The sequence below is a fragment of the Carcharodon carcharias genome, chromosome 18 (assembly GCF_017639515.1).
Source record: "Carcharodon carcharias isolate sCarCar2 chromosome 18, sCarCar2.pri, whole genome shotgun sequence".
Lineage (NCBI taxonomy): Eukaryota > Metazoa > Chordata > Chondrichthyes > Lamniformes > Lamnidae > Carcharodon > Carcharodon carcharias.
In genome coordinates, this window is record NC_054484.1 from 101,087,009 (window position 1) to 101,110,950 (window position 23,942).

The following is a 23,942-nucleotide window of genomic DNA, read 5'->3' on the forward strand; positions in this document are numbered from 1 at the left end:
TGGTTAACATCAGTGTTCTATTTATATAACTGTTGTAAGCCAGAATTAAATTTAAGTTCCTTTTGAATTTAACACGTTGAAATGCTGAAGACATAGGGTAATCAGCTTATTTACTTTGTTATGATAAGCAAGGAGATAAAAAAAATTAGCCAACTGTCACCTAAAAATTAGTTCTTAATTAATTATTGTAGTTCTAAATAGAAGTGTGAATGCCTGAATTTTCCTGTGGATGATATATTTGCTTTCAAACCTTCGGGTGGGTTTAGCTACCTTAGGTCATTTTTTCAATGCATGATGTACTTACAGTGTAATAGTTATAGTACTAAACTAGTAATCCCGCAACTCGGAGTGATAATCCAGAGAACATGCTTCCAATCCCCCCATGATAGTTTGAGAATAAGAACTTAGTTTTGAAAAACTCGGAAATAAGAAAACCGGTATCAGTAAAAGCCACCGTGAAGCTATCGGAATGTCATTAAGAACCCGACTGGTCCGATAACAACCTTTAGCAAAGGGGACCTGCCATCCTTAACTGGTCTGGGCTATATGTAACTACAATCCCACACTAATACGCTCGACTCTTAATTCCCCTCTGAAGTGGCCTAGCAAAACTCATAAACTGTCTGCCCCTCAACAATAGTCTTTCAGGCCTCATTATTTATTCTGTTCCTCATTATTACACTGCCTGTCCCTTGATACATGACACTGTGCCTCTATGTGGGACTCTCTGCCCTTCAATACTAGTCTGTCTGCCCCTAGATAATAGACTGTCACTTGATACTGCACCGTCTGTCCCTCAATAGGGGCCCCTCAGTACAAGATCAGGACTATCTGTGCCTTGCTATAGAACTCTCTACCCCTCAAAATTGTATGCCTTTCACTCTTCTTTTCACTGCCCCTTTTAAAAAAAAATTATGACACCTCAGTCTTGGCGGTAAAAGGCTTACATGTTTAAAGCAGGTATCAGTGCCATATATCTACAACAGCAAATATTTTAGCACTGCCAGAAAACCCTGAATGCCTTCTCACAAGAAGTCATGGCTGTAGCATTTACTAGGTTTAGCTGAAAAAAAAAGCTATATTTGTAAATAACTACAGTTCACACCGGTAAATGCTAGTGCTGGACTTAGAGACTGATGATATTTACCAGAATATAGGACACTCTATCGTTTTTGATTCTAACCAAGATGATTACTGGTGATTAGTGAAAGCACTTCTATCAAAGAAAGAAAGACCTTGCATTTATATAGCCATCTCAGGGCGTCTCAAATGGCTTTACAGCCAGTGAAATACTCTTAAAATGTCATCACTGTTGTAATGTAGGAAACATGGTAGCCAATTTTCTCACTGCAAGCATCCCAAACAGCAATGCAATGGCAAACAGATAAAAACCCAACCATTTCACTAATGTTCATTAAGGAAAGAAACCTGCTGTCATTACTCAGTCAGACCTATATATGATTCCAGTCCCATACCAACACGGTTTATTCTTAACTGGCCTCTGAAGTGACCCAGCATGTCCATTACCACACGACAGGATGAAGCAAACTCAGTCCTGATTCAAGAAGGCAGCTCATCACCACCTTCTCAGATCTAGGAATGAGGAGGTAAATCATGGCTCTTATGTTAATTCAGGTGGGAAACTTATTCACATTGGAGCATCTCTCAATCATTGAAAGTAGCCCCAAGAAAAAGTGATATATTAGTGTTAACATGAGAGAGCACAGCCAATTTCACAGCAATAACAGAATGCACAGCTCTGTTGTTTGCAGCAACCATCCAGTTGACTAAGAGCTCAATGCAAACCAGAATATACGAATGGAAGTGTGAAATACTCTAAATCTAAAAGATTTAGAGCCACTAAGTGCAATGATCAACCACGGTTTATATTAATATAAGTCATATGAGTGATGAATTGTAGGTAGCTGTTTAAAGACTGAATGCCAAGGCTGCCTTTGGATTTGCTAGCAAAATGTGGTGACCTTTTGAGATGTTTGTATGTAATGGAATATACATTAAGTATAGGAATGCACTAGATCAATCAAAAGCCAGCCATGGTGTTCAAATGGGCTGTAAATAGTGAGAGATTTGCTGGAACGTCTAAACAGCAGCAGGCTAATAGACAATCATTTCAAATCTGAGGTATTCAAGCCCTCTGATATGAGCGTGAAGTTCTTTGTTGGTGAGACAACACAGTTCGTTGTTCAGTGGAGCATCTTGCCTCTGAGTCAGAAGATTGTTGGGTCAAATTACGCTTAAAAGACCTAAGCACATAGTCCAGACTGATTTTCAGTTTTCCAGTGAAAGGGTGCAGCACTTTTGGAGGTGCTGTCTTTTGGATGAGGTATTAAACTGAGGCTTTCTCTGCCTCCTTAGATGGATATAAAAAATCCTACAACACTGTTTGAGGAAGAACAGGGAGTTCTCTCTGATGTCCTGGCCAATATTTATCCTTCAAACATCATCACTAAAAGGCAGATCATTATCTCAATGCTGTTTGTGGGGCCATGCTGAGTACAAATTCGCTGTTGTGTTTCCTACATTGCAATAGTGGCTGCACTTCAAAAGTTCTTAATTGGCATCAAGAGGCCCGGTAAGTTTGAAATTAATTTCTTGAGGCCAAGAGGAGCAGGAGAGCTCTTTCGGGTCCCACAAAAATAACCTGAGTTTCTGTCGTCTCAGACTGCACTTCTCTTTTTGTCCATGACAACTGCTCTTCAGAACTACTGCTTCTTTTTTCTCTCCTTCCAACAGCTTTCTACTGTTCTGAAGACATTGACCTTTGACCATGATGTCAAGCAACCTGCGTGTCATCAGCATGATATTCAGTTATAGCAGGGAGCCTACACTCTGATAGCTCATTCTAACATATTCTCATTTTAATTGTGGATGGGATAGAATTACTTCATTAAGGAAAAGCCTTCAGCTACACATAAACAAAAGAGCTGCTCTAGAAATAAACACAATAAAATCTGATTTGACAAATAGGCTTGAATACGAGTCTGTGCCAGTGTCATGTTTTATACCATCAGTTAAAAACAACACCACAGCAGGGACTAAACCTCAACAAAACTTAAAGCCTGTCAAAATGGGTCAATTTGCTTTAATACTCAAGTTTAATGGCATCACTAATATCAGAAAACTTTTATCATTTCGAACAATTTCATTTCATAAGTGAGGTTCAACATGGGTTATTAAATCCTGTGGTATCACCATGGTGCATGCAAACTGTGCGAGTATCCATTATTTTTGGCAGCCTGTTACTTGGGTACGTGTCAATTTTGTGTTGGTCTAATGAGACGATGTGTGCATTTTATTTGACAGCTTGGTAACAGATGTGCCTGTCTTTTCGCTGGAGTACTGGTGGTGGATTAGTTCCTAGTGTATTAAGTGGGATGGAGGCCTTGGACTCTTGGTAGCCAGTTACCTCCCATCTATTCTGAAAACAGAAATTCCGATCTGTTTGAATCCAAAATAAAAATTATTTTATTGAAATGCAGATTCTCATCTTAGCCAAGTTTTACAGAGCACCCCTGTAGTGGAAAGGATCAACCTCATAGAACCTTACAGCATATGAGGAGACCATTTGGCCCATTGTGTCTGTGGCACCTCTTTGAAAAAAAATCCAATTAGTCCACTCTCCTGAACTTTCCTTATAGGCCAAAGATTTATCGTTTCCATTCTAAGCAGCCAAACTATATGCAATTCCCTCATGAAAGTTATATTGAATCTGCTTCCACCACCCTATCAGGTAGTGCATTCCAAGTTATAACTACTTTAAAAAATTCTCTTCATCACCCCCTGGTTCTTTCAGAACTTGATGAATAAGCAGGAGACACACAAATATTATCCTTATGTATATGGTGAATGAACACCAGAGACATGGATGAAGACAAATAAATAAAATACATATATCAGCTGAATTTAATCATCCTTGAGTTGTGAGGCTGTTTTAGGTAAAACAGACAGAGTGGGCTGTGCAATGAAATGATGGGTCATTTTCAACTGGACTATCTGAGTTGTGGTGAGGTAGAGCTGGATGTCACTAATGTACGTGTGGAAACTGACACTGTGTTTTCAAATGAAAATAGGATGATCAACAGTGCCAAATGTGACAGAGATCACAGAGAGTCATTAAGCCATGATCACTGTCATACATGATGTATTTTAGGGTTGTGACCAGGCCAGGTTCAATCCTGTGTGTGGATCAGAAACTGGATTAGAGGGGCAGAAGCAGAGTGATGGGAGAGGGGAAAATGTATTAGTGCACCAAAGATGGACCTCTAAGAAATAATAGCCAACTGTTGCTTCACTTAAAATCACCTAATTAAGCACAGCGCAAGAACCTATTCACACCATCACTGAAATTGCCTATTCTCAATTCTTGCTCTATAGAGTTCATTACAGTATCACATAATTAACTTCCTCACTCAGTCCTTGGAGTAACTTCGTCCAAGCACTTCTTTTGGAGAATTTTACAGCCAAACTCAGGAATTGCACATGCAAGAGAATTCCGCAAAAATTCTGTATTCACATCTTCTACTGTCCTCAATGCACAACCTTAACTTACATGTGAAACATAATACTTAGGCACATAGCATAAGGTGCAAGAAGGGTGTGAAATTGGACATGGGCAAATGTATGAAACGCAAATTGCAGTGGTCGATTGCTATATGGCACATGGGATATTCAGTCCTCTTAGAATCAATGGCCAGAATTTTTCCGTCGGCGAGTTGGGGGTGGGGCCCACTCACCGATACAAAATGATGCGGGATGATGCCGGGAGGAATCCCCGATGTCATCCCGCCCTATTTAAATATTCAGGAAGGCGGCGGACAGCAAAATCAGCTGTCTGCCCGCTGACCTGTCAATGGCCAATTGAGGCCATTTTGCCTCAGGGAGATGTGCGCTCTTTCATGTGTATGTGTGAAAGAGCGCACTTTGACAGCTGGGGAATCCCCCCCCCCCCTGCACAGGGCTTCCCGTCGGGCAGCCCGCTGGGTGGGCCTTAATTGGCCCGCCCACTTAAAATGGCAGCGGGGCCCATTTCAGCGGCGGAGTTCGGCTGCTCGCCCGCCACTGAGCTGGTGGGGCCCACCCACCCTGGTGGGGCCCACCTACCCATCGAGGGCAAAATTCTACCCAATGGAACTGAAAATCAGGTGGAGCATTTGACGGGCAACTGATGTAATGCCACCTGCTTGCAACCTCACCCAAATTCAATTTCTTTCCCAATATCATTGTGCAACTGATGACAGTATTGTTCACAGAAGGATTTGAAACAATAAGGAAATCCATATAGATAAGTTAGAAAGCACAACACAGCACCACTCCTTCAATTCCCAAGGCTGGCTTCAATGAACTAAATACTAGTTTGGTAGGATCTGGCTACAAAAGTACTGGTGCAATCATCAAAGGATTAAGGGCTGTAATTAGCCTGTGACTAAATTGGGACTTTCTGATTTCCAGGTCACTGACAGTGACTGGTTTCTGGACATGAAACAAAACCCCTCCCTGGCATGTATCTGTAACTGAACAGCTTATCCCGTCCTTCTAACTCCCTCGAGACATCCAGAACATGATAAATGAAATCATTCGTGCAAAATGACCTGGAGGTAATTCCTTCTGGAACTTGTAAAACCTCAGTTGGTTCCTTCATTAAAAAATTGTGTATAAAATAATCACTTTGGCCTGTTTAGATTAAGATTAGAAGGGTTGTTTACACAGAAATCAACAGTAGGCGCAGTAACTTCCCTCTGACACCATGACTCCTGTAGAACTGTGTGCATGTCCTTATAAAAATCTCAGATTAACATAACTCTTGCAAATATGCATTTCTTCTGATCTCTAAAGACCATCTTTATACATGCAGTCAACTACATACATTGCTCTCAAAAAGAAATTCCTCCTGCTTTGCTCCTGAAGTTGAAATAATCGACCTGTGTGAAATTGATCATTGGGATATACCTGAATCACAAATCTTACTCAATTGTAAGAATATTGCAAGGGAATTTATTCTGTGTGGTTTTATATATTTCTCCAGTTTCGCTCAAGTTTCTGTAGTCATTATGGAAACAGACCAGGTTTGCTCATAATAACAATTGAAAATATCTTCCAGTACAATATCTTCTGGTATTCAATAGTTTAACTGGAACATTTATAGTGGAACAGGGATACTATGTATGTTAGAATTCCTATTAAGCAAATGTTGTCCATTTTAATGTATCTTTCAGACCAATAACTTAGAACATAGAATGAGCATATGAGATCTATGGCGAGTTTCAAGAATGCTAGGAGCTTCACGCACTTTGGATCCAGCATGGACTGATGTAGTGAGAATGTGTTGCTGCTTCTACTGCAGTTTATTTCAGTAACAACTTTCAAACATGACTTGGATATGTGCAAGAAAAAGAAAAAAAATATGCTGCATTATGTTATATCTAAATAGCCAGACAACGAAGGGCATAACTGGAGCTTAGCCTTTATACATTTACATGCTTTTATTTAGAGACACACATTACATGTCATGCACCTCCCATCCAACAACTAGTTTCAGTCTGCTCCCATATACTCTTTTGAGTACAACAATGGAATAAACTATTAACTAATTAATCAATTAACTGCCCCTTAAAAGGACACTGTAACAAAAATTAGAACTTTAAAGGAAACTTATCAAATTAAAATAATGTTCCTGGGGCTGATAATGAACTCCAGCCCCTACAAATGAAGATTTGGTATGATTTCCTTTGGAACAGGCAAGTATGGAGATTGACCCCATGACCTTGGTATTATTAGCATAACACGCTAACCATCTGAGCTAACTGACTACCATAAATGATACACCACACACAAATTTGAGCTTGCACTTGTTTGTCCAAAGGTATTTGCTGAAGTGCCAAAGAGGAGAATCAACATAAACTTTGATAGCAGTAGGTATCAAACCCACACCTCCACAGGGACTGGATACTTAATCCAACAATTTATACCATTCAGCCACACTACATTGCTCCTCATGTGTATGGGGAACATAGGTGAAGCCTCAGTTAATACCCAACCACCTGAGTACAATTAAACATCCAGCCAATATACAATTAACAGGCTATGGGAGTATCGGCAAGAAAATGGATTAATTGGATGTGTTAGATAGAGCCAACACAAGCACGATGGGCTAAACGGCCCCTTTATCTGCTGTACGATGCTATGATTCTGTAAACCATTTGGATTTTTATGACAGTCAGACAGCATTTTGATCACTTTTACTGATACCAGCTGAATTCAAATTTGCAATAAAGCCACAATGGAATGTGAACTCAGATTTACTGGGTTATTAGTTCAGCAACATAGCCATTCCACAATAAGTTCAGGCTCAAAGGTTTTATGCATAGTGAGTGGCAGGTTACTGATGCTGATTGGTGGAGAGGATTTCATTAGGACACAGCTGGAAAAGTATCCAGTCTGACATAGGGGTTAAGAATCTTTGGGATGTATGTCAGCCACATGGAGGGAGGGATATTCAACCCCCATCCGATGTCAGGCATGTACCAAGTTGCTCTATTCTCTTCCTAGAGGGCTATGCAGCACCCAAATTCCAACTCCTCAGCACTGCTCACACAATTGATCCCATATGTATAATAACCCACTACAACACTCTAAGATATGGGAGAGTAGCCTTCAGCATCCCCTATCATCACATACCAAAAACAGGACCCTAATTCCAATGTATGACACAACTGTACCACAACATACCACCATTACAACAGATTCATTGTCCTCAAGTAACTGTCAGAAAAGAAAATTGTACAATAATTGCACTAGCATGTAAATTTTAAAAGCGAAAATAACAAAAATGTATAAATAGTATGAGGATATCCCATTATATTTTAGTACTTTGAATGATATTTTAAGTTAAGATCCTATTTGCCCACTTACTGTTTATTAAAGACACCATAGTATTGTTTAACGAGCAAGAAATTCTCCCATGTCCAACACAACATTTCTCCCTGACACGATATTGCCAAGAAGGTCAGTTACTTCACTGCTGTTTGCGGGATCTCGCTGACATAGAATTGCAGCCCTTTTGACTTGCGATCAACCACGACAAAAATAATTAGTTGTGTGAAGTGCGTTGAGGTTTTGCCAAAATGGCATTACACAAAAGGGACTTAATTCTATTTATGCAAATGTGGAAAAGCCACAAGGGGGGCAAAAAAGTTTCGTGAATTTATGCATGGAGGCGAGAATATTATGTTGAATTTATGCTAGAGACTCGGTGAGGGCCCATTTGTAGTATTGCATGCCATTCTGGGCTTATAAGAAGGATATTTGATTGTTAGAATAGGTACAGTGAAGACTTACTAACATGAGAAATAGAATAAGAGATTGAAATTAATGTTTTTCTCTGGCACAGGCAAAGGTTAGGGTGCATCTGACAGATTTTTTCTTAATTATGACAGGTTTTCAGGGAATCTCTATATAGACTGCTAGGGAAATTAATAACAAAAACGTCACAAGAAAAAAAAATAGTGATCAATAGAATTCCTTTCACACAGAGGGTTATTGGAAACCATGACACTTTTTTTAGGAAAGAATACTCATGCTTGGGACATGTTTGTATTTATTCTTTCACAGAATATGAGTGTCACTGGCTTGGCCAACATTTATTGTTCATCCCTAATTGCCCTTGAGAAGGAGCTGATGAGCTACCTTCTTGAACCGCTGCAGTCCATGTGGTGTAGGTACACCCACAGTGCTGTTAGGGAGGCAGTTCCAGGATTTTGACACAGCGACTGTGAAGGAACGGCGATATATTTCCAAGTCAGGATGGTGTGTGGACTGGAGGGGAACTTGCAGGTGAAAATGTTCCTATCCATCTGCTACCCTTGTCCTTCTAGGTGGCAGAAGTAGTGGGTTTGGAAGGTGCTGTCTAAGGAGACATGGTGAGTTGCTGCAGTGCATCTTGTTTTTTGTACACACAGCTGTCATTATGTGTCAGTCATGGAGATAATGAATGTTTAAGTTAGTGGGGTGCCAGTCAAGTGGACTGCTTTGCTCTGCTTGGTGTCAAGCTTCTTGAGTGTTGTTCGAGGCATGTGGAGAGTATTCCATCAGACTCCTGACTTCTGCCTTCCAGATGTTGGGTATATGTTCATGTATGGATGATGTGCGTGACTTGGAGGGAAACTTTAAGATTATGGTGTTCCCATACAATTACTGTCCTTCTAAATGATGGAGATTGCAAGTTTGGGAGGTGCAGCTGACGAAGGCTTGGTGAGTTTCTGTGATGCATCTTGTAGCAAGAGCCACAACTGACTATTGAGGTAGAGACACAAAACAGAAGTATTTTCAGGGGAGATAGTTCAGCTGTTTGCAGTGTACTTATGAATCAGAGCTGAATGCAGAAGTAACATCTATTCTTTGTTGAGGCCACTTCAATTGAAAAGACTGAAAAGGACCTATTTGCAATCATTCTCATTATTATAGCTCCCTCCTTTTGAGATGACTGGAAGAGTCAACATTATAAATGTTAGAAATCAATATAAGTAGATTAGCATTCTAAAGAATTGTATTTCATTACATAATTGTCTATAAGTATTACTGTTTATAGTTTGTGAAGTAGAACACTGCTCAGGAAATTCACACAGACATTTTCAATTTTGAGTGAATTATTAGAAGCTCAGGAAAAGCACCAATGTTAGTGTATTTTCACAACGAATGTTCTATTGCAGAGGACTAAATGATGAACATGGGTTGAATTCTACTTATACAAGTAGAATAGGACTTACAAAAATAAGCTCAAGACAGAAACTCTGGGGATGATTTCCTTTAAATTGAATGAGCTCTTCCTTGAAGAATTGACATTTGAGAATATGAAGGGAAGCTTAGGGACCTTCAGGAAAGGATAGAAGGAAAGAACTTGCATTTAGATAAAAAAAAACAAAAGAAATGGAAGCTGGGATAGGCCATTTCATCCTTTGCCTGCTCTGCCATTGAACAAGATCATGGTTAATCTTCTACCTCAACTCCACCTTCCTGCATTATCCCCGTATCCCTTAGACCCCTAGTACCCAAATATCTTTCAACCTCGGCCTTGAACATACTCAAAGATTAAACATCCACAACTCTCTGGGGTAGAGAATTACAACTTTTCGCAACATTTTGAGTGAACAAACTTCTCCTCATCTCGCTCTGAAATTACCGACCCCTTATTCTGAGACTGCCCTAGAGTCCCCATCCAGGGGAAACATTTTTCATCATCTACCTTGTGAAGCCCCTTAAGAATTCTATATTTTTCAATTAGATCACCTTTCATTCTTCTAAATTTCAGGGATTATTGGCCTAATCTACACAATCTATCCTCATAAGACAATCCCGTCACCCCAGAAACCAGTCTAATGAACCTTTGTTGCTCTCCCTCTAGGGCAAGTGCATTTTTCCTTAGGGAAGGACATGGTCTCACCTATAGCCCATATAATTGTAGCAAGTCTTCTTAACTTTTATACTCTAATTCCTTTGTAACAAAGGCTAACATACTTCTTTTTAATTGCTTGCTCTGCATGTATGTTACTTTTCTGTGATTCATATACAAGAAACCAAGTCCTTCTGAATGCAAACATTTCCCAGTCTCTCACCATTCAAAAGATATAGCACTTTTCACGATATTTAGACGTCCCAAAAAGCTTCACAGTTAATGGTAGGTTTCCTTCCCAAAAGGGAATCAGTGAACTATTTGGCTTTTACCACAATCCAACAGCTTCATGGTCATTTTTACTGGTACCAGTTTTTTATTTGATAGTCTTTTTTAAATTGAATTTCTAAGTTAATATCTTGCAGTTCATAAAGGCATCTGGAGTATCCCCTCAATGTACATTTAATCAATTCCCTGAGCTTTGGCACATTCTATTGGATCTTTGTTACAAAAAAGTATTCCTTGCAAAGCAGTTTCAGAAAGAATATTCCAACATCCTACTCAGCTCTACCACCACACCTCCGCCCTCTCCACAACCCCCTTATATAAGCAAAGGATTCAGATGAAAACTTTGATAGCAATTGCGGGTTTGTTTTTCTGTTTCATATAGCATGAATTAAAGTCATGTCAATCACTCGCCCTAGGAGTTATTTGTGTGAGTATGAAAACAACAGAAATTTCCAGCCTTGGATTCTGACAAATACGAGAGATGAGTGAAACACCATGGAGACCATCAGCAGTTCCATTCAATCCACATTGACCCAAGACTCAGCCCGGACTGATGTGCTAAAATAGCTGCTTCCTTGCAGAAGTCTGCAGCAGACAGTAAAACACTAGTTTGTGTCTATCCACATTTTTTCATTCCTTTACAAGAAATATATAGGAGTTCTGCTGTTAAGTAAACGTCTGAGAACTTTCAAATCAAAAGACAAGCAATTCTTAGCACTGATGCCAGCCTTGTTAACAAACCAACGCAAGTATTAAAAAACACAACAGGTAAGTGTGAGCAGTTTGCTCATACCGAGGAACACAGGGGGGCAGGTCATTCAGTGGATCAGAACTGCTCTGTCATTCAGGCAGATCATGACCGATCTGTACCTCAACTCCAGTAATCCACCTTTGTTCCATAGCTGGATATACTTGCCCAACAAACATTCATCAATCTCGGCCTTGAAAATTTCAGTTGACCCAGCATCGTCAGATATTTGGGGTAGAGTGTTCCAGATTTCCAGTGCCTTTTAGGTGAAAAAGCAAAAGTACCCTAGATGGTGCATATTGTTGACTGTTCCCTCTTTTGAGTTCTTGGGATAAGTGTATGTTTGGATTAACAATCTGTTGTAAGGCAGGTGCTACAATGGTGCTCTTCACAAGGCAGCTGAATATCTTGTTTCTTAGGGCAGAATTTTACAGCACCATTGCGGCAGGATGGGGCCATAAAATGTGGTGAGCGGTTCAAAACTCCGTTGACTTTGGCGGAACCATAAAATCCTGCCGGCGTAAAATTCCGCCCTAGGAATTTCTTGTTTTTTGAACTATCTTTAGCAGAACCCACAGATGGTCTCAATTTTGGGAGGAGGGAAGAAGCCTTTTGATTTACCTTAGATTTTATAAAGAGCTGCAAGATTTAACATAAACAGTCGGCAGCAGGAGTATTTGGACACCTTAGCCGAGACTTTGCAGTCAGCAGTGAAGTAATGGCACTCATCACTGATCTGGAAGAAAGCTGCCACAAAAATCTAACAATTTCTGTGGCATGGATTTCACTTTTCTCGATATTAGTTTGATCCTGCCTGCAAGTCAAGGGGACCTCCAAGTATCCAGCAACAGAGATTCATTAAGCAGGGTAAACAGCCAACCACATCGAAAAATTCTCACAGACAGCAAACCAGGAACTAAAATGCATTGGTACTCCTTCACTCTTAATTGAATTTTACAGAAAGAGAAATAGAGATTGGGATGTATGATTTAGAAGCTGAAATATTATTTCAAAAATTTAAATTTTATTTAAAATCATTTACAGAATAGATCTAGTAGCTCAAAACTGGGCGTCAATAAGGCACTCTGGGCCAGTAGCAGCAGCAGAATTGTAGTGAAGCACAATCTGAAATCTCATGGTCTGGCAAATCCCTCACTCTACCATTACCATCAAGTCAGGGGCTTAACCCTGGTTCAATGAGGACTGCAGGAGAGCTTGCCAGGAGCAGCACCAGGCATACCGAAAAATAAGGTGCCAACCTAGTGGAACAATAACATAGGACTACAGGCATGCTAAACAGTAGAAGCAGCTTTCAATAGATAGAGCTAAGTGATCATGCAGCCAACGGATCAGATCAGAGCTTTGCAGTCCTGCCACATCCTGTCATGAATGGTGGTGGACAATTAAACAACTCACTGGAGAGCAGGAGGCTCCATCATGATGAGGAGTTCAGCACATCAGTGCCAAAGACAAGGCTCAAGCTTTTGCAACCATCCTTAGCCAGAAGCACCAAGTGTATGATTTATCTTGACCTCTTCCTCAGCTCCACAACATCACAGATGCCAGTCTTCAGCCAATTTGATTTAGTCCAAGTGATATCAAAATACAACTGAAAATACTGGGTACTGCAAAGGCTCTAGGCTCTGACAACATCCCAGCAGTAGTACTGAAGATTTGTGCTCCAGAACTAGGCACACCCCTAGCCAAGCTGTACCAGCACAGCTACAACACTGGCACCTAGCTAACAAGAGGAAAACTGCCCAGGTATGGTCTGTCTACATAAAGCAGGAAAAATCCAATGTGAACAATTACTGCCCCATCAGCCTATTCTCGCTCATCAGCAAAGTGATGTAAGGTGTCATCAATAGTGCTGTCAAGTGGCACTTACGCAGCAATAGCATGCTCGCTGTCACTCAGTTTAGGTTCTGCCAGGGCCACTCAGCTCCTGACCTCATAACAGTCTTGGTCCAAAGAGAGCTGAATTCCAGAGGTGAGGTGAGAGTGACTGTCCTTGACATCAAGGCAGCAGTTGGCTGAGTGTGGCATCAAGGAACCCTAGCAAAATTGATGTCACTGGGAATCAGGGGGAAAGCTCTCCACTGGTTGAAGTCATACCTAGCACAAAGGAAAATCACAGAGAGGGTTTTCAAAAAGATATACAAAACCTGAATGAATGCCTATAAATCCTTGAGTTTCTACTGGTATGATGTGAAGACTGAACAATAGCTCAGTGAATCCTGCAAGCAGCTTAAATGGGAAAATTTAATGTTAGGCAATTAAATGGCAGATCAACTATTTAAAGCACAATTGAACAACCGGAGAGAGAAAATGTCTCTTTTTACTTAATGTTACCTTTTAATTGCAGAGGATTCTGGGAATCCAGTGCAAATGCCAATATAACTGTTTAAAGCGCATTTGAATTTACAATAACAAATGATTGGTGTAGCATGCTTGGAAGGAACAGGTGACTTTAGACCTATGGTTCCCAAAGCTTTCTACCAGCAGAGTATTTTTCGCATCCTCTATGAATCTGTTGTAGATTAATTAATAGAGATTGGTTGCCATGATTAATCAACAACTCCAATAAGGTTGTTAAAACGTTGTTAGTATGGCAGAAGATATTTAGATGGATAGTGGTCAATTTTTATCTAAAAGTTACTATGCTGTTAAAATAGTTATGCTGATGTACTACCACACAATAGAGAAGCCATTTGTCTTGGCCAGAGGCAAAAAACAGCATCAATGGAAAAGAAAATTGGGTTGAGTGTAAAATGAGCTGCTGATTTAATACTACCAGTTTCATATTAATTCTCAAGGCAGATTTCTATCCCAATATTTTTTCTCATTTTCAGGATGTGGGTATTGCTGGAAAGGCCGCCATTTATTACCCATTCCTAGTTGCGAGGAGAAGATAGTTGTCTTTACTTCAACCACTGCAGTCCGCATGCTCAAGTTGCTCCCACAATACTGTTCGGAAGGGAATTACAGGGTTTTGACCCAGCACCAATGAAAAGGGAGGTTTAATCAAACAGCTTCAAATTTAAGATCAAAGCAAAATACTGCGAACACTGGAAATCAGAAACAAAAACAGAAAATGTTGGAAAAGCTCAGCAGGTCTAGCGGCATCTGTGGAGAGGGAAACAGAGTTAACATTTCGAGTTTGTATGACTCTTCTTCAGATTTAATTTCCCTCATTAAGCAGAAGCTTGAAATAAACCAGGCATTAGTGAGCAGCAAATGGATAGAATAGTGCACCTGCAGCATAATAATTTAGTTTGGGATTAAATCCTATAAAGTACTACAAGACTGGATATTCTTGCCTTGTTTTAGACTAAGGAGGTGAATGGATTGCTGAAGAATTTTTAGCCTCAGGTAAAAGGCTGAGACCACTGATAAACATTGGTCTGATACAATGTGCAGAATTTTGGGATGGAGGGAATATTGCAGTCTTGAGACTGAGTTCAGCAAACTTTGAACGGTCTGTTCCAAGCCCTACAAATAAAATAGCACTTTAAAGCAACTCTACAGGTTTCACACCAAATGTTGTGATTTTGATAAACACAATGGTGGACAGGTTCCTCTTTCCATTTGGTGTAAAGTAGTTAGAAACAACCTTCTGAAGTACAGATGTAGAACATTGCAACGTGCAACATGGAGAAAATCTTTGCTCAGTGAATACGTTCTCACGAAGTGAAGCAGCCGAGAAAGAGCTGCGTACTGAAATTTACTTCCCGCACTGAAAGTTTGAGAATTCATCTCAAAGTCACCGTGCATGGGCCAAGATGCTATTTACTTTTCATTTGGCCCCTTGATGCCCTGGTGTCAGTCAGTGGGCAAAGGTTCATTCTCAGTTGGCCTTGTATCCTCTCCACCCTGTTACTCATCAGTGAAAACACATATACAGTTGTCTTTTGTTTGCTTTCTGGCTGAAGACATCTGGTCCAGCAGCTGAATTGAACTTGAAATATATCCTCATTGACAAGGGCTGAGACCTCTGAATAGAAACGTAGCCTTGTAGTCAGCTTGGAATGTTGTAATTTTTTATTCATATTAATTCATGAGATGTAAGTGTTGCTGACAAGACCAGCAATTATTGCCCATCCCTACTTGCCCTTTTGGTATAACTGAGTGCCCTGTTAGACCACATTAGAGGGCATTTCTGAGTCAGCCACATGGGTGTGGGACTGACATCACATAGAGGCCAGACTGGGTAAAGATAGCAGGCTTTCTCCCTTGAAGCGCATTAATGAACCACTTGAGTATTTTTTTAAGCTTGCATTTACATAACACTTTTCACGACCTTAGGACAACCAAATCACTTTAGCCCATAAAGTACTGTTGTAGTTACTGTTGCACAATTCAACAGCCTTGTGGTCGCTTTTACTGATGCCAGCTTTTTAACTTCCAGATTTTCTTTTCAAATTGAAGTCAAATTCTCAATCTACAATGATGGAATTTCCAGTCACAGCCCTTAAATTTGATTAGACAAGTTTCATAACGATTACACTACGACATTTGCAAAAGTGAAAGTATTGAAATTTAACCATTTCCCATGCACATCAATTCCTAAGTTCGGCCCATAATATTATCGTAACATTGGAAATACTGTAGTAGGAATGATGTTGAAAACAGATAAAAGCAATTGTATCGATGAGACTTGTTGATTAACCACAATAATTACTTCAGAATTTTTAAGGTGGTTGTTTTTCATAACTTCAGTTTCTTTTTGTTTAAATCTTTTTGCTTTCAACGTGTCAACGATGGCAAATAGAATTTGATGGTATGGGCATCCAGAAGGCTCAGCATCCAGAGGACACAAATTTAATATAACTTGTAGAAGAACCACAGAGAAAATGAGGAGTTTTTTTTTTATACAAGCGTATTGTTATGATCTAGAGTGCACAGTAAGAGTGGTGGAAGCAGATTCAAAAGTAACTTTTAAAAGGGAGTTTGATATATACTTGAAAAGAAAGAGAATGCAGGTCTATGGTGAAAGAGCAGAAAGTCTTTGGTAAAATTGAGTAGCTCTTTCAAACATTGCCCAGTAGCCTCCTTCTGTGCTGTGTGATTCTGAGTCCGCCAATGTTAGGTACAATGTGAGCCAGCTGCAGTGAGATTTCTCCCTATTGCATAGCCAACAACTTCCCACATCACCATCCTTCATGCATCAATACTGAGACTTAAAAGCAGAATTAATCATTGCACACAATCTGTAGTGATTGTGGTAAATATAAAGAATGACATTTCCACCACAATTGCTTTCAGTGATTCTCTTGGTGCTGTTCAAACTCATCATTAACTGGTGAGTGGTTGAGATCTGCAATACAGTGCAAGAGCGAAACAACAGTCACAGCTCTCTGCAGATATTCATTTGATCTCCTATTGATTTAGGATTGTCACCTCTGCTTAGACATATTTCTGGGGGTATCATCATTTGACCTCCTGCCTTCAACTGCACAACCCCCGCAATCCTGCCACAGGTTGTCCACATGCCCATACCTGCCGTGCACCAGCTTCCTATACCAATTGGAAAACAAACAGACTCTTCATTAGAAGTCAAACGTCAAGTTTTTCCTTATGTCCGATACTTTTATAACTAATCATAGAATCATAGAATAATACAGCATAGATGGAGGCCATTTGGCCTCGAGTTTGCGCTGGCTCTTTCGAAGAGCAATACAGTTAGTTCCAGGCCCTTGTTCTTTCCCTATATCTCTGCATTTTTATCTCCTTCATCTATTTATTTAATTCCCTTTTAAAGGCCACTATTGAATCTGTGTTCACCATTCTATCAGGCACTGCATTCCAAATCTGAACTACTGGTTGCTTAAAAATATTTTCCCTTATGTCACCACTGATTGTTTTTGCCAATCAGCTTAAATCTGTGCCCTCAAGTTATCAACCCTTCAGTCATTGGAAACATACTCTCCTTATTTACTCTATCTAAACCTGTCATAATTTTTAACACCTCTATCATATCCCTTAGCCTTCTTTGTTACAAGATGAACAACCCCAGCTTCTCCAGTTTATCCATGGTACTGTAATCCCTGGAATGTACTGTCTCCAAAGTCTTCATCTCCTCTCCTATATTAGTCACCACTAGTCAAAGTATCTGTTAAATTTTCTTCCAGATTATTGTTTCTAAAAGCTGCCCCACCACCAACATTAGACCAACTGGCTTGTAATGACCATGCCCATATCCTAAGAGGATTGGAAGTTTTTTTTTTACTCATTCATGGGATATAGGGGTTGCTGGTTAGGCCAGCATTTATTGCCTGTCCCTAATTGCCCTTGAGAAGGTGTTGGTGAGCTGTCTCCTCGAATCGCTGCAGTCCCTGCCCAGTACTTCCATAATTTCTACTCTTACTTCCCTCAGCAACCTAGGATGTATCCCATCTGGACCAGGTGACTTATTCACTTTAAGTATTGCCAACCTTACTAGTGCATCCACTTTATTTATTTCTATCTCATCTTTGAGACGGATCAATGCATTCATTAAAATAACAAAGAGAGGAATTTCAGGCCCGTGCATTAAGTACTTGTGTGATGGTATCTCACTAACAAAGAAAAGTGTTCAAAGGAATGTTCTTAAATTTTCTGTATTGCAACACCTGTGAATTTTCTCTTGGGTTGCTAGTAACAGTATTCTGGAGATAAATCTTTAATTCCTGGAGACTCCAGGGCAATCCTGGAGAGCTGGCAATCCAATATTGAATTCATGGTTTACTTTTAATATATCTGTAAAAGAATGAAATCTAATTATCCATCAAGTTTCAATATTAAAATGAGAGATCATAAAGGCTCCATGTGTTCACCATAATTTACTATCATATGCACACATGGCATCTCCTTCTGCATTTCTTCCTTGTCTGTCTTAGTGAAAGACCTATTAATTAAAACAGCTAAGTAAAATAGCAGAGAGATTTTCAGAAATATGCAAGAATAGTATCCCATGATCCATTGCAAAGATATTAAGCCATTAATTGGGACGGATTCACTCATCTGCTAAAAGAACAAAGGGGAATTTCAAACCATTACAGAAAGTATTTGTGTCATTGCATCCCAAGATGTAATTTCAAGGCAAATATTTTTAGAGTCAGGCTAAGGTCATTAAATGCAGAACATAAGAACTAGGAGCAGGAGTAGGCCATTCAGCCCCTCGACCCTACCCCGCCATTCAATACGATCATGGCTGATCTCATTTCGGCCTCAACTCCAATTTCCCACCCTCTCCCCATAACCTTTCCTCCCGTTACTATTTAAAAGTCTGTCTATCTCCTCCTTAAATTTATTCAGCATCCTGGCATCCATTGCACTCTGAGGTAGTGAATTCCACAGATTCACGACCCTTTGAGAAAAGTAATTCCTCCTCATTTCTGATTTAAATCTACCCCCCTTAGCCTAAAACTATGGCACCTCATTCTAGAATGCCCCACAAGGGAAAACATCTGCTTCATATCTACTTGGTCCATCCCCTTTAGCATCTTATATACCTCAAGTAGATCTTCTCTCATCCTTCTAAACTCTAGCGACTATAGGCCTAAACTGCTCAATCTCTCCTCATAAGGTAAGCCCCACATCTCTGGAATCAATCTAGTGAACCTCCTCTGAACTGCCTCCAATGCAACTACATCCTTCCTCAAGTCAGGGGACCAAAACTGTGCACAGTACTCCAGGTGCAGTCTCACCAATGCAACAACACTTCCCTATTTTTATACTCTATTCCTTTAACAATAAATGCCAAAATTCCATTTGCCTTCCTTATTACCTGCTGTACCTGCATACTAGCTTTCAGCGATTCATGCACGAGGACACCCAGATCCCTCTGCACTGAAGCATTCTGAAGTTTCTCTCCAATTAAATAATAAGTCACCTTTTTATTCTTCCGACCAAAATGGATAACCTCACACTTATCCACGTTAAACTGCATCTGCCAAATTTTGGCCCATTCACCTAACCTGTCCATATTCATTTGTGAATTTCTTATTTCTTCATTGCAACTTACTTTCCCACCTATTTTGGTGTCATCTTCAAATTTAGCTATAGTACCTTCTTTCCTTGAACCCAAGTCATTAATATAGATTGTAAATAGTTGGGGCCCAAGGACCGAACCCTGTAGCACTCCATGAATTACAGCTTGCCATCCAGAAAAAGATCCATTTATTCTGACTCTCTGCTTTCTGTTGGTTAGCCAATCCTCTAACCAAGCTAATATATTACCCCTAACTCCATGTGATCTTACCTTGTGTATTAATCTTTTGTGCGGCACCTTATCAAAGGCCTTCTGGAAGTCCAGATATAATACATCTACAGGATCCCCATTATCCACTTTGCTTGTCACATCTTCAAAGAACTCTAGCAAATTAGTCAAACATGATTTACTCTTCATAAAACCATGCTGACTCTGATGGATTGCATTTTGACTTTCCAAATGCCCCATTACTACTTCCTTAATAATGGATTCCAACAATTTCCCAATGACAGATGTTAAGCTAACTGGTCTATAGTTTCCTACTTTCTGCATTCCGCAACCCCCACCACCACCACCACCAACCCCCCCACCCACCCCCCACCCCCCCCCCCACCTCCCCCCCCACACCCCCCCCCCCCCCCCCACCCCACCCACCCCCACCCCGACTCCCTTTGAATAAGGGTGTTATATGAGCATTTTTCTAATCCACTGGAACCTTCCAGGATCCATGGAATTTTGGAATATTATAGCCAATGCATCCACTATCTCCACTGCCACTTCCTTTAAGACCCTGGGATGTAGGCCATCAGGTCCTGGGGACTTGTCGCCCTTTAATCCCAATAGTTTGCTCAGTACTTTTTCTCTAGCGATGGTGATTGTTCTAAGTTCCTCCTTCTCTATACCCTCTGCACTACCTGTTACTATTGGAGTGGTACTAGTGTCCTCCACCATGAAAACTGAGGCAAAATATTGATTAAGCATCTCTGCCATTTCTGCATTCCCCACTAGTAACTCTCCAGTCTCATCCTCCAAGGGACCAACAATCACTTTAGCTACTCTCTTTCCTCTTATATACTTGTAGAAGCTTTTGTTATCAGTTTTTACATTTTACGCTGGTTTACTTTCATAATTTACCTTTGCTCTTTTTATTTTTTTTTTAGTAACCCTTTGTTGATCTTTAAAAGTTTCCCAATCTTCCAGCCTGCCACTGACATTTTTTGATTGATTTTTTTTTGGACAGGTTATTTTCACACACCCAACTTGCCCCATATCCTCCAAAACCAGACTGTGTCAATTGCCTCTCCAACCCATTTATTAAATTGCAAACCCAGCATCCTTTCTGTGAAAATTGTCCTTTTCATCATACTGTCATCACAGCTGAATTTTAAATTTGTCATATGTTGATTGGTACAGAAACTATAGCTTTCAGCAAGTAACTAAAATCAAGGTTACAGCATGCTCTTAGGATCCCATAGTTATGTTGAAAGTGTTTCAGGCAGTACTATTTGTTCACAAGACTTTAGTAACAAACTTTTATTAATTGGCAATACCCTGCTCCTATTAAGCTTGGAAGAATGAATTGTAAAGTTGAGCCAGGGCTTATTAAATCAATGTATATAATAGGAAATATTGTACTTAAGCCAATAAACTAATGATTTGTGATTTCTTCATCATGATCATTCAGAGCTGTTTCCATCTGTAGTTTGTCAGATGTGACTCACTGATAGCACTCCTGCTATTGTGTCGGAAAGTCGTGAGCTCAAGTCCTATTCCATTGTCTTGAGCACATAATCTAAGATGACACTCTAGTGCAATACTGAGAGATTGCTGCAGTGTTGAAGATGCTGTACTTTAAACGTAACATTAAACCGAGGCACTGTCTGCTTTCTCAGGTCCAGGCAACAGGTCCCATTGTACTAGTATCTCCCAGTATTCTGCGCAACTCTGCTATCCTCCTACAACCTAGTCCTACAAACCAGTTATCTGGTCACTTATCTTATTGTTATGAGACATCTTCATGATTACACTTCAAAAGTAGTTCATTGGCTAGAATGTGCTTTGAAACATCTTGAGGTTGTGAAAGACACTATACACGTTCAAGCCCTTTGGTGCTGTAGATTTCAAAATGTTCTCTCTACACAATGCTTTGAATGTCAAGTTCTTTAATTGGATATTTGAATGTTTTCACAGTTGAAGTAGCATAGCATGAATATTTCTCATGGTCACCTTTACATTTTATTAAAACTCTATGACATATTATAGTAGCTGCTCTGTAGTTGAAAGTCTCATACAAATAGGAGAATCAGGAAAGTACAGTACAAGGACAGCACATCACTAAACAAGTCTGAAGTGGAAATTTGAACATTTTTGTAATATAACTGCTGTTTTAATATCTTCAAATAATCAGAATTCATCTGATCAAACACATTTCACACTAGATTCATAAAAAATATGAATTTACCTTTACTAGTTGTATACATCATTTTACATTGGAGCTTTTTATATGATAAATGAGCTTCCATTGAATATGGAATTATGGTTAATTCATAGATCTTTCACACAAATGTATGCCTCTCACTGTTTGACTGATGGCCTAAGATCACTGGATCGGACACTTCCATGTGATTCATATCAGTCCAGGATAAAATAAAACTAAGTTGCGCTCAAAAGTCACATAAAATCATTTACAACAAAAAACTAGAGGTAGGATTATAGAATACATTTAATAAGATATGGCATGTAGAAGTGTGTATATTTAAGTTGTTGCCTACAAAAGATTATAACAACCACTAGGACTTTCCAAACATTTTGGTACAAAAAACTGTCACACACAAAAATGCATGATCAACTGTCATTAGCCCTTTCTGGCTTGAGTGACTGCATTAGGAATATATTGGTTTCTTGTTCGTAAGTGAGTGATCTCCAGACATGTCACGTGCTACTGACTGTCAAGGCATACAGTAGAAAGGACCTATTCATCTCTCAGGATAACCTCATATTGGTTTCCAACCATCCCTTTGTATTGCCCCGATGAGTTGTGGGCTGAGCCTTGCATTGAACCCCAACAACCCATTCCCTTCCCCTCCCCTCTTCAAAGGTTAAGGCGAAATGGGCACAATTTCAACACAATCAGATAAAGCTTTAACATGAGCTATTAGAAAGAGTCATGGTTTACTGGGGCGTCCTGTTCATTGCCTTCGGCCTGTTACCCTCAGGGTTTCACTTTAGCAGTGAGAATCCATGGCATCAGCTGAGAGGAGTTTGTCAGCCCCATCACACAAAGTGTTGGAATGACAGGCTGCTGAGACACTCCTGTTAACTCTGTCCTGTCATATCGTTAGTGAAGATCCCTTCCTTTTGAGGTCACCTGATAATGTCACCACCATTTACAAAGTAATTAGTGAAACAGAACAGCGAAAAAAATATATGTAGGTTTGACAGAATAGCTCTCAGCTGTTGCTTGAAGTTGAACTGAGAGTGACATTTGTTCTTCAAAACGCAAAAGTACCAGCAGTTCCTAAAAAGGATTAATTGTATTTGATATGTCACAGATTTGATGGATAGCAGCAGTTATCTGTTTAGTTTGGAGATGTTGATGATAATTGCGCTGCACTGAGAATGGGTTCATACGTGCTCGGTTCTCGAATACACACACTCACCTGCAGGACTCTGCCCAACTCATCAATAGCAACAAAAATTAAGCCAGCAAGAGTTCAACTCACCGAGCAAGGATATGCCACTCCTCATACAGTGGCCTTGTTTGCCAATAATACATACATGAAATCCATCACATATAACCCATCCTGGGCGCCCGGGATGTGTATATTTACAAAAGTCCAATTAGTAATTCCTACCTCTGACCTCCAGACTATGTAGGACTGGCTGTTGGGTTGATGTGGCTTTCTCTGCAGCCACTTTCTCGGGGAGAACAGCGTGTTGCTGGACAGGTTCTGAGGTGGATTCTTGGGGAGGAAGGAGAGGTCCCAGGCGGCGGTTCTCTTCACGCCTCCCCTCGGGTCGTAATCCAAACTGAAGTTGCTGGAAAGGGATTTTTCCAGAGGGACACGGGGGCACTGCCTGGACCGCAGCGACCGGGAGCCGGCCAAATTCTCAGCCGAGCTACGAGGAGACAGGGGGCTGCTGACACCCACGTACTTGGACCTCATGCAGGTATTCCTTGGGACGTCGAAATCATCGGCGGCCAGCTCTGTGTCGGTCCCGTAACCTCGGATAATCGCCGAGTCCAAGCTTCTGGTCTGGCGCAATTTTCTCTTCGATATGCCCTTCGCCGATGGCGAGGAACAAAAGAAAACAGTGTTTAACCACCCTCCTCCTCCTCCACCTCCAGCACCAGCACCTCCACCTTGGTACAAACCCTGCGTGGACATCTTTTAGGGGAGTTTGCGCCGCTGGTGAAGTTTGACTTTTCTCGGTGTTTTGTTCAAAGGGAATCAACTTGGTCCCATCCACTGAGGCTGCAGTCCAGAGTGTTGGCGGAGGGGCTGATCCTAAAAGGAGCCAGAAGGAAA

At 40.4% G+C, this 23,942-nt stretch overlaps 1 protein-coding gene across 2 annotated transcripts in view; it reads right to left on the reverse strand.

Annotated features, from left to right (window-relative positions):
* LOC121290325 (rho GTPase-activating protein 6-like) overlaps positions 1-23,942 on the reverse strand; it is a 665,043-nt gene extending 641,101 nt beyond the window's left edge. For both annotated transcript variants that reach the window (XM_041210647.1, XM_041210646.1), the window contains exon 1: positions 23,268-23,942. In XM_041210647.1, the coding sequence (XP_041066581.1) occupies positions 23,268-23,801 (534 nt within the window). In that variant the 5' untranslated portion in view covers positions 23,802-23,942. The remainder of the gene's footprint in view (positions 1-23,267) is intronic.